Genomic DNA, 12258 nt, shown 5'->3' on the forward strand with positions numbered 1-12258 from the left:
TTCCTGAGGCCGTAAATCTTCATGGAAGTAGAAAGCCCTGTCTTTCTCCCTCGGAGTGGCTGATGGCTTTGAACTGCGCCCACCTGGTGGATTGCAGCCCAGGGAACCACTGTACCACCAGGGCTCCTAGGCAAGCCCAAAGCAGTAAGAAAATACTCTTTAAAAAAACAAATTAAGAAGAGGTTAAAAGGGTTAAAAGTAAGCTGAAGAAGCACTGAAAGCATTAACCTGTCTATGCCAGGAATTTTGGAATACGGTGACTTGGTAAATGGACAGGAAGAGACCTGTATTTGTGCCCATTCCAAAGAAAAGTGACCCAAGAGAATGCTCAAACTATAGAACAATATCAGTGACATCCCATGCAAACAGAATGTTGCTGAAGATCATCCAACAGTGGTTGCAGCAGTACATTGTCAGGGAACTGCCAGAAGTTCAGGCCGGATTCAGAAGAGGACTTGGGGCAATGGATACCATAGCCAAAGTCAGATGGATCCTGGTTCAAAGCAGAGAATGCCAAAATGATATTTACGTGTGTTTCACTGACAATGCGAAGGCATTCGACTTGTGTGGACCAAAATAAACTGTGGATAACCTTGAGAAGAACAGGAGTTCCAGAACACTTCACTGTGCTCAGGGGAAACTGGTATGCATCAAGAGGAAGTTGTGCGAACAGAACAAAGGCATACTGCATGTTTTAAACTCAGGAAAGGGGTGCATCAGTCTCATGTTCCCTACTATAACTGTTCAATCTGTATGCAGGTCAAATCATCAGAGAAGCTGGATTATACGAAGAAGAATGTGGCAACAGGATAGGAGGAAGGCTTATTAACAGCCTGCAGTGTGCAGATGACACAACCTTGCCTGCTGAAAGTGAGGACTTCAATCACTTGCTGATGACAATCAAGGATTCAAACTTTCAGTCTGGATTGCAACTCAATGTAAAGAAAACAAAAATCCTCACAACTGGACCAATAGGTAAACATCATGATAAATGGAGAAAAGGTTGAAGTTGTCATGATTTCATCTTGCCTGGCTCCACAGTCAATGCTCATGGAAACAGCAGTCAAGAGATCCAAAGATGTATTGCATTAGAGAAACCTGCTGCACAAGACCCCTTTAGAGTACTGAAAGGCAAGGATGTTACTTTGAGGACTAAAATATGCCTGACCCAAGCCATGTTACTCGTCATTGCCACATATGTAGGTGAAAGCTGGACACTGAATAAGGAAGACTGAAGAGGAATTGATGCGTTCGAATTGTACTGAAAGTACCATGGACTGTCAAAAGGACAGACTAATCTGTGTTGGAAGGCCAGTATGCTCTTTAGAGGCAAGGATGGCAAGACTTCATCTTACATACTTGGAACATATTGTCAGGAGAGACTAGACCCTTAAGGGCAATAGGGCAATATTCTTGATGAAGGTGATGGGCATTGTAAAAGATGAAGGTCCTTGACGAGATGGGTTGAGGCAGTGGCTGCACCAATGGGCTCAGGCATCAGAACAATTGTGAAGATGAATCAGGGCCTGGGAGTGTTTTGTTCTGTGGCTCATAGGGTTGCTATGGGTCAGAGCTGATTCAATAGCACCTAACAAAATGTTTCCCTTCTCTGATCTTGGATTTTGTAATTTACGATCTTAATATCCCGCAGGCTGATATGCTTCTTCATGTGAACTCAGCTAACTCCTCACTTAGATGGCTGCTTGTTTTAAGACAAGCTTTTATGACCTCAGATACCATTTTTCCCTGATAGCCAGACACCATCTGATTTCTTCACCACACTTTGCTAAAGCACGCACAGCTTCAGTGATTCCTTAACGGGTTGTTCTTAAGTTAGAGCTTACAGTTACATGCAAGTTCAAAACCCATTCATCTATCTAAAGTGTATATCTATACATATATATGTATATAATTTTATATATTGAAAAACTTGTTTCTCATCTCTCCCTGTTCATAGCGCGGTTTCAGAAGGATAGACATGTTTTAATTTTTAGTAAAACAATCTGAAAACCCGTGCTCCTTCAGAAAAGCACAGTAGAGAAACCTGTCACCAGTGTTAGAGAAGCCGTCATTATCATGAGCAATCCTGCCTTTTAGTTGAAGTGAGAAGTTAGTTAACTGGGGCTCTTGTTTTATTTACATACAGTTCTACAATGACTTGTGAGAACTCCAAAAGACAGTCTTTTGGAGTGGTGTGGTGAAGCAAAACGACTTGTTCTCCTATCCATAGATTTTCTAAGTTCCACCCAATGACTAAGCCAGATCATGTAAATAAGGTGTAGAAGATTCTAAGACAAGGAGTGGTCAGTCTTGCCATTCCATTCACTGGGTACAAGAGTGAGCCATTTCTCAAGCAGAAACAGGAAATTCCACAACTATCAAGAAAGACAATCCACCAGCGTTTGTGAGCTCTCTGTCCCACATGGCAGAGGCAGCAGCCACCACAGCACTGAGACCACGAGGCAGAACTGTGTGCCAGAGCCCAGGAAGCACACTGTGAGGTGGAGAGGCAGGTGGCCTTCTTGGCCCATGGAATGATGCAGGAGCTAAGGGCCCCATTGAATGATGCAGGAGCTAATGATGCAGGAGCTAAGTACCATGGACTGTCAAAAGGACAGACTAATCTGTGTTGGAAGGCCAGTATGCCTTACGTGAATAAGAAAATGAGAAATAGCAGCATGCCTACCAGCATGGTCGAAGAGATGTGTTGCAGATGAAAGAGCTGTATTCTGAACATTGTGTAACCTGTCAGCTTTCCTCATAAGCTCCCAAATTGTGATTATTATTTCTGAGTTCTGTGTAGCCATTGCAAAAGATTATCGAACCAAGTAGAGAAATAGAGTCCTATGTGAGGGGCAGTTGGTTTTAGAATAAAGGACTTTAGAAAGGTCAGGGCATGTCTGACCTCTGCCTTGTGATAATCAGTCTGGGGCTGGTTTGGAGTTGGGGGTCTCCTCCCTGCTGACGACAGTGCATCAGACCTGGTCCACACACTATTGCTTCAGGTTGGGAAATAAATACAACTTATATTTCTATTCATTTTTACATAATCTTTAAAATTTGCTTAAGGAGTGTATTTAAAAACTGTACCATCAAAGGTGGAAAACTAAGCTCTAGCTGCCATAAGCTTCACTGTCAAAATGAGTTTGGATATTTGTGTATGTATATATGTGTGCATATCATACATTTTTCAACTCTGACAAGGTGCAGTCTTTTAACTATTGCTATTACTGGAAAATATTTTCCTTCTCTGACAGGTTTCTGTCTTACAGACTCCAGCTTAAAAGGTTTTACTTTACATATGTGTGTGCGTGTCTGAAGACCACTGATTTACTTCCCTAGACCGTAAGTTCTATTTCTTCACACAGTAGAGAAGGAATTTACAATGCCGGTCCAAAGTTAGCAACGATTTTCTTTCTACAGTCCGCTTCTTGCTCACAAGGCACATACCCTTTGTTTTGCTACTTCATATGTTAATTTTAAAAATTTCGTTTCTTATTGTGAAAGTTTAGAGTAGATCATGTTTTATACTCAGAAAGTCAATTGCAATCCCCTCAATTCAATACCACTCATCTCACCTTTCCCCAGTTTCCTGCCTCCTCTCCTCCTGTATTAATCCTTCTGGGCTTTGTTCTTGGACCAATGCTGTCCTCTTTGTCACACGGGATGAGTTAACTAGGGTGCAGTATAGCACTGATGAAACACACAATATTCCTCTGGTTCCTTAAGGCTTCCTCAACACACACACACACACCCACCACCACCACCATGACCCCAATTCTGCCTTTCATTGCAGGCCTGGCAGGAGCTTGTACACAGGTACAGATAACAGATCAGAACACACGGAATCCAGGTCAGATAAAACCCTCAGAGGCAGAAATGGGAGTAGTGATACCAGGAGGGAAGGGAAAGGGCAGAGGAGGGAGGAAGAAAAACATGGGGGGTTTATTGATTAAATTTATTGAAATCTAATTGGATAACTATTGAATCAATGAATATAAATAAGGTTTACACTTTGTAGGTTTTGCATTTTGTATTTTATTTTTCTAAATAATGTGTGACACAACAGTATTATGATATGTATGAATTAAAAAACAACACTGGTATGAGAAAAAAAGAAAAAGAAAAACACGGGGTAAGGGAAACAGGTCAGTATAAGACATGAAAACAATAATAGCATAATTTATCAAGGGGTCACAAGGGTGGGAGGGTGGGGGCGGGTAAAAAGAAGAGCTAATACCAAGGGCTCAAATAGAAAATAATGATGGCAACAGTGTACAAATATTCTTGATACAATTGATGTATGAATTGTTATACGGTCTGTTAGAACCCACAATAAAATGATCTTTAAAAAAACAAACAAAAATGTTGTTCCCTTTATCTCAAGTAACAGATTGTTGAAGGTGTGTGTTTTTCACTACTTATTGTTTGTTCTTTCATTTTAGCAGAATTCATATTGTTCTGATAGGGGCTCAATTCACATCTTCTCTTTTTCAGTGCATCAAAATAGAACTTGTTGAGACATTGTAATAAGTTACTGAAAATTTCTATGTGTGTGTGTGTATATATATGTATGTATAAATCCATGCAGTTTTTAATATACATTGTCCATGAACCTTTCAAAGATCACTCACACATAAACACAACCGCACACTCAATGCTGTTGTAAGAGATTTCAAGGGACCAGCTACAATTATGTTATATATTAAATAAATATGAATCTTTGTCTTTCACAGAACAAATTTTTAAGGTACACAAAACATAGTAAAATAATGTATACACATTTGTAAATTTGATTCCTCCACTATTAAAGATAAATTTGGGAAATAATTTGAAATTTCATCAATAATTTTTTAAAAAAGGATACTATTAACATTTTTGCAATTCTTTTTAGTATTGTTGTTTTATGCAGTTTTAAACTTGTAATCTGATACATACAAGACTAGGTATATGTGCTTTTATATGCGTGCATATCTTAAACGTAATGGTATATAATATTATTCTTAATTTAAAATATTTTAACTTAAAAGATGGATATTTCATCATCTAGAATAATAAGGTGATATGAAGCACCTTTTCCTGCCTTTAAAATGACATTTTCCCCAATCTATATAAAAAGATACTCAGAGGGGGAAAGTTTGTCCACCAAGGTAATGGAAAGTGCACTGTTTTATAATTTACTGATTTAGCTATGTGTTTAATTAACCATATTTCAAGTCAAAGGGGCTCTGGTGGCATGGTGGGTTAGACATTTGAGCTGCTAGCCACAAGCCCAGGGGTCCCAAACCACCGGCTACATCATAGGAGAAAGATGGAGCTGTCTCCTCTTGTAAAGGTAGCAAGTCTGAAAAGCTCAATGGCAGCGCTTTGTTTTAATTCCACCATTCTTACCTACTGTAGTATGCAAAGGAGAACATTTACACTTGTTAAATAAAAAAGGGAAATACCATAGTGATATAAATTATTTTTATTGTGTGAAAATGTTACAGTTCAAGTTCAGTAAGAATGAAGCTGCAGTACATAACAATAAAGGCATTTTAAAACCCAATTGAATTTATAAAACACGTTTTAAAGTATTTTTAAATGCTTTATGGATACAAAATAATTATATAAGATATATTAAAATTGTATTAAGTTTGCCTATACATATAATTTCAAAATCATTGTTATATTTTTATTAAATGGACTTGTAGTAATTACCATACATTAGACTAATCAGTTGTAGGAAACAAAAGAATTTTAATGTTATACTTACTCTCAATTTAGATGAATTAAAAAATATGGCAAAAGTATGAACTTTATTTTTTAAATGGATAAATGTTACAGAGGAACCAAAAAAGATGCACAAATGAATTTTCCCCTCTAAAATCCATTAAGAAATTTATTTATTCTCTTTTTGTGTTATTTTCCCACACATTCCAGCTACCTAGCAAATTTAGATTGCTATGACTTTCACATCTGAAAGAGAATGCTTTCTCCCTTACTCAGTGGGCTATATGGATCTCATGTATGAAACTGGAGAAAGCTACATGTAAAGGTGACTAAAGTTCAAAGTGATCTGATTAATAAAAGTTCAATAATAATAATCTATGAGACTGCTGTGTTAGTACTTGTTAGTATTTTCAAATACCAGTATATAATTGTTAGTATTATTGAACAAGCTCAGCAATCTTAACAAGGTGATACAGAAGTCATTTTCTTCACAAGATTTTAAGCTTAACAAAAATATGTGAACTTATTTAAAGGCAATATTATGCACATACTACTTAATATGTGTGTGTATAGTTTTGCCTATATGCCAAAAAACAAAACATCGTATATATTCCATTCTTAAGTGCAAGAGAACTGTTATTGTTTTAAACCAAGAAATATTTTGTTAATTATCTCTATATAAAAGTAATGTTTGAGCTAGTGTTTTTGTTCTTCTTGCTTCAGTACCCAAGCTATTTCTCATTGGAAAGCAGAAGTCCCTGAACTTAGAGAAGCTCTTTCAGTTTTATTTTATTTCTTGCCCTTGAAGAGAGAGTTAGGATCACCTAGAAGTGTTTGTCCAGCTTCTGAAAGAGTAATATGGTGACATGAGTATTTTGATCTCTGAATTTAAAACAGGTGCTTACTGCGATTCTTATTAATATTCTATGACATTTTAAATAATTTAAAAGCTGCTAGGTCAAAAAGGCATTTAAAATTTCTTTCATTTAATCAAACCAGAGAAAACAATTTTACCACCAAAAAGACCTCAACTATCTCCTTGGGCAGTGCATTCAAATAAAAAAAAAAAAAAAGAATTATGCTATTAAAAAAAACCAAATATTTTAAAATTATATCAAATTAAGATGCATACTTCAAGAGCAATACTATGAGCCATAAATATATCCTGTTTATAGATAACAGCTATAAAATAAACCACATCTATTTTTCAGACATAACTTTTTATAAAGCATCTATAGAAAAGTACACAATCAATATCGTAGTAATTAAAATTTTTAGAAAAATACAAAAATAGTTAAAAATTTTAAGATATAAATTCCCAAGAGTTTCCCTTACATGCACATGTATCTTACAAAAAAATCTAATAGATAGAAATAGAGACTATTGGACAAATAGTAAAGAAAGTGGCTTCTTTTCTGGAGAGATTTTCCTTTAGGAATACACCCATGAATGGACATGTATAAATCAGAGTCAATTCTCTACTTTGCTAATGTGGTCCAAATGCCTATCATTTACACTGGTAATTTGACTTCCTTTCTTTTAAACCATGAAGAATACGGATAAGTAATTTTCAGATCATTCAGATGTGTGGCGGGGAAGCACCCCAGTGGAATGGCGATGGTTATCTTGCGAGTCTTCCACGGTGAAGATTTTTCTTCTTAGAAAAAGAAGCGCACTCCGCCCTTCCGTTGGGTATGTACAAAGGAACTCATCTGCAGGGACGTGGTTATGAGATCACGTCATGGGCATCACTGTTGGGTCTCTGCCGTACAATGAGAGGAGGCAGTGGCTTCCCATAGAAATCTACAAATAGATGGGAAACAAGCAAAAGTTCTGATAAATGTGAAGGGAAGGGAACCAGCACACAAAATTATCATAAGTATAGAAGGGAAACAGCATGCAAAAAGGAGGAGAAGTAATGATCATTATTTACCAATCAACACCTTTTAAAGAAGTAAGACATTATGACTTGGCTGTGAAGGGATGGGTGGAGAAAATAGGAGAGAAAAATGTAAGAACTGAATATGTGATTAACTTCAAGGCACTACCAGTAAATTTCTAACACTGTTTTAGAAACCAATTGCTACCTAATAAAAAGTTTATCCACATGGATATATTTAGTGTTAAATTATTTTCCAATTCACATTAGAACAGAATAAATAATAGCCAAATCTACAGAGGCTGCTGCTGTTAAAGTACTGATAAATCAGTATTTGTACAATGTATGTTTTTATTCAATGCCTGTTACTCTCGCAAGATTATCTGGGAGAAGAAATAGTGAATTCCTTTATTCTTACAATTAGGAATCATTTCATGATGTTTCCTTGGCTTTCATGATTTGGGGTACATTTGATATTATTTGAAATACAGAAGTCTTTATTATATATGTCATAATCAAGTCTAATTCCCTAATTACCATGTATCAGCTTATAAACGGTAGCGTGGTGTGTTACAAATCAGGTTGCTAACCGCACGGACGGCGGTTGAAAACCAGCCACTCTTTAAAACAAACGTGAACCTTTCTACTCCAGTAAACATTTACATCTCCAAAACCCAGAGGCAGCGTCACTGGGAGTCAGAACTGACTTGATGGGAGTGAGTGTTTTCGTTTTATGCTAGTTTTTGGTAGGTAAGCTTTATGGACGATTATCTTAAATTTAATCTAGAAGCATAGTTGTTTAGAATCACTTGAAGTTTATAAAAAATGTACTAGAGGAAAATATTTTTTAAACAATTATAAACTTAAAAGTAACTATTAAACTACAAGCACACTTTAGTATATTTTAATGTAATAGCATAATAGTAGGCTAATGGTCAGGGGTTTTAAAGCTGGACAGACCTAAATTCAAATTCTGGTCCTATCTCTTATAAAGTATGACCTTACAATTTAAGCTCCTCATACACAAAGTAGGGATATTATCTCCTATTCTCCTGAAAGTACTGAAGAATTAAAATGAAATAAAGTACATGAATGTTTAGTTGTATGTTAGGGGAAAGGTGTGCAAGTATTATTATCTAAGCTATAGTAGAAATAATTATTTTGATGTATTTGAAGTATATTTTTTCTGTTATCTTCAAAAGTTTAATAACTATACACAAATCCACTGCACGCAAGTCAGTTCTGCCACACAGTGGCCACCTACAGGGCTTTGGAGAGTGTACGTCTTTGGGGGAGCAGAGTTTCCGCTTTCTCTTGCTTGGTGAATGGCGGCTTTGAACTGCTGACACTGGGTTAAGCTGCCCAGAGCTCCGGCACCATCAAGGCTCCAAGGACACACAATCAGATCTCCAGTGAACATAAATTTGTTCCTTACATATTTTATTCTAGAATCTAAAAGTGCCCTTTTAAAATATAAATTCATACACTTGTGAATAAGTACCTTTTTCTTTGCTACAGAAATAGTTAATTTCTTGAAATGCTTTTGTATTTTTTCAGAAAATAAAAATATTTTAAAACAACAAAGTAGACTTTTATTTCCTTGATTGTGTTGTATGTAAATCGACTTGAATGCTGAACTAAAATGTCAATACACATTTTGATAAAGGGGTTTAAAAACTAATTTAGAATGTAAAACTGAAGAGTAGCAAGTCAGATTTGAAACTATTTCTTGGTTTGGTTTTATGACTAACAACAGAACCTTTGGTTGTTTCTCATGATACATGATACCCACAGTGATCCCTGTCAGTTTGTTGTACTGTCCTGGCTGGCTTGTTACTGTGATGCTGGAAGGTAGGTCACAGATGTTGCAAAGACCAGCAAAGTCACGCACAGTGAACAACTTCCTGCAGATTTGCAGGCTCAGAAGAAGGAACAGACTGTCTGCTTCTGAAGAACGAGCCACTGGAAATCTTATGCGTAACATGAAAGCAATGTCGATACGGAACCCCTCATGGATGCAAACAGAATATTGTCTGAGATGAGGCCAGAAGATGAGACCTGCAGATCAGAAGGCATGCAAGGGGCTTAAGTGGAGAGCAAATGCCTTGAGAATGATTGGGGCAGGGAATGTATGGATGTGCTTTATACAATTGATGTATGTATATGTATGGATTGTGGTAAGAGTTGTTTGAGTCCCTAATAAAATGTAAAAGAAGAAAAGAGAAAAAAAATGATTAGGGCAAAGAATGTACAGATGTGCTTTATACAATTGATGTATGTATATGTATGAACTGTGAAAAGAATTGTATCAGCCCCAATAAATTGTTAAAAGATAAAAATTAAAAAAACAAAACAAAACAAAAAAATATAACGAAGAAACAGCTACCGTCTTCAAGTAGAGTTGATCATAATGATGTGGATCGTACAAGTTGGGAATAAGAGAAAAAGGAATAGCAGTTGGACACTATTTGGTCGTCATGATTGAAATTAAGCTGGTGATCACGTGACGGGATTTTGCAAGACCGAAGGCTTCTTCATCAAAAATACTTTTTTTCAACCACACAAATGCTGACTAAGCACACTGACTTCTCCAGAGGGAATACACAGAAATAAAAATCAATAAACTTGTGGGAAGAAAACAACAAAGACGCTCCATAGTAGCTGCTAAAACAAAGCCAGGGGCTGACTACGAAACAGATCATCAATTCTTCCTTATGTAAGTTCAGGATGAAGAAAATTGAAATATGTCCATAAGAGTGGACAACATTGAGCACATTGCTTGAATGTCAAGAACATCTTTCAAATAGATTTGATGTACTGAACACTACTGACAGAAGACTTAATGAGCTCATATATGAAGAAAGCAAATGGTCATCAAAAAGAGACAGATGATCCCTTCAGGACCAGTGGTGAGAGTGGTGATACTGGGAGGGTGGAGGGAGGGTTGGGTAGATAGAGGGGACCGATTACAAGGATCTACATATAACCTCCTCCGTGAAGGATGGACAAGAGAAAAGTGGGTGAAGGGAGACATTGGACAGTGTAAGATATAACAAAATAATAATTTTTAGATTATCAAGGGTTCATGAGAGAGGGGGGAGAGGGTAAAAATTAGGAGATGATACCAAGGGCTCAAGTAGAAAGCAAAAGTTTTTAGGATGATGAGGGCAACAAATATACAAATGTGCTTGACACAATGGAGGGATGCATGGCTTGTGATGAGTTATATGAACCCCCAATAAAATGATTTTAAAAAGTCAGCTGAGAAAAGAATTAAAGTGGGTATCAGAGTGTGGTAGTTATATAACCTAGTGTTGATTTGAAGATTCAGAGTGAAGGGGTGGAGTCTAGCCTCTCAACCAAGTGGTACCTTGATGACTTCATTTGGAGGTGCTAAGGAGATAAATAGGATGCTGGAGGTGGGACACATGCTGACTCCCTGTAAGACATCCTTGTGGAGAAGACACATGGAGAGAGGCTGATGGAGCAGACCTCTGGAGTCAGAGAAGCCAGAGAGACCCCTGCCAGCGCTGAGATGCTGACAATACCACTAGATCCACAAGACTTCCCACCCACTGGCCTGTCATCTTCTTGCACTTGGTGTCACTGTGTGCATTTTGTGAATCTGAAGAGGGCTTTATAGATTGGTAACAGAAATATGGGCTAATATCAGACTTATGGACTTGATCTGGACTGTGGTGTTTTCTCAATATTCAACTACTCTTGTATATAAAGCTCTTTCCTATACACACATAAGTGCCTCCCTGAATTTGTGTCTCTGTCTACTGGGACTAACCCAGGTGGTTATATAATCTGTTGTTAATCTGAGAGGAGTAAGAGTGGATGGAGGTTAGCCTGGCAATCAGATTGTCGTTTGATAACCTCATTTGGAGGTGCTAAGGAGATAAATAGCTTGTGGGAGGCATGAGGCAGGCTCAGTCCCTGCGAGACATTCTTGTTGACAAGCCACATGGAGACAGGCTGATGACAGCCAGAGCCTGGAGCTGGAGAAGCCACATGGAGACCGCTGCCAGCACTGAGAATGCTTACCCTGCTACTGGATCCACAAGACTTTCTACCCACTAGCCTGCGATTGTCCTTCCTGCATTCAGCATCATTGCATGTGTTTCGTGAGTCTGAAGAGGAATTTATAGATTGGTTCGGACATATGGGCTAATACTGGGCTTATGGACTTGATCTGGACTGGGCTGGGATGTTTTCTCAATATTCAGTTGCTCTTGTATGTAAAGCTCTTTCTTATACACATATGAGACTCCCTGGATTTGTTTCTCTAGTCTACCTGTGCTAACACAGAGACAGACTATGAAACTTGTTCTTCAAAATAAAATAGCTAATATGAACAAAAAGAAATGATGAAATAAAAGAAACATTCGAAGCTTAGGTCAAGAACACAAGGTAAAGTCTTATAATGAAATGTGTAAAAATCTGACTTAGAGGGGCTTAGGAAAGGAGATGGGTTAATTAGGGTGTGAGGTAGTATCGATGAAGAACACAGCTTTCCCCCAGATCCTGGATGCTTCCTCCCCCCAACTACCATGATCCGAATTCTACCTTGCAGGGCTGGATAGGACAGAGGCTGTGCACTGGTACATATGAGGGTTGGAGATACAGGGAATCCAGGGTGGATGATACCTCCAGGACCAAGG

General features: G+C 37.6%; 1 protein-coding gene across 1 annotated transcript in view; it reads right to left on the bottom strand.

Moving 5' to 3' along the window:
• Nucleotides 1–5560: 5560 nt before the first annotated feature.
• ARL13B (ARF like GTPase 13B) overlaps nt 5561–12258 on the bottom strand; it is a 94359-nt gene continuing 87661 nt past the window's right edge. The window contains exon 10 of the mRNA XM_075542440.1: nt 5561–7515. Coding sequence (XP_075398555.1) covers nt 7439–7515 — 77 coding nt within the window. The 3' untranslated portion in view covers nt 5561–7438. The remainder of the gene's footprint in view (nt 7516–12258) is intronic.

The sequence above is a fragment of the Tenrec ecaudatus genome, chromosome 2 (genome assembly GCF_050624435.1).
Source record: "Tenrec ecaudatus isolate mTenEca1 chromosome 2, mTenEca1.hap1, whole genome shotgun sequence".
Taxonomy (NCBI): Eukaryota; Metazoa; Chordata; class Mammalia; order Afrosoricida; family Tenrecidae; genus Tenrec; species Tenrec ecaudatus.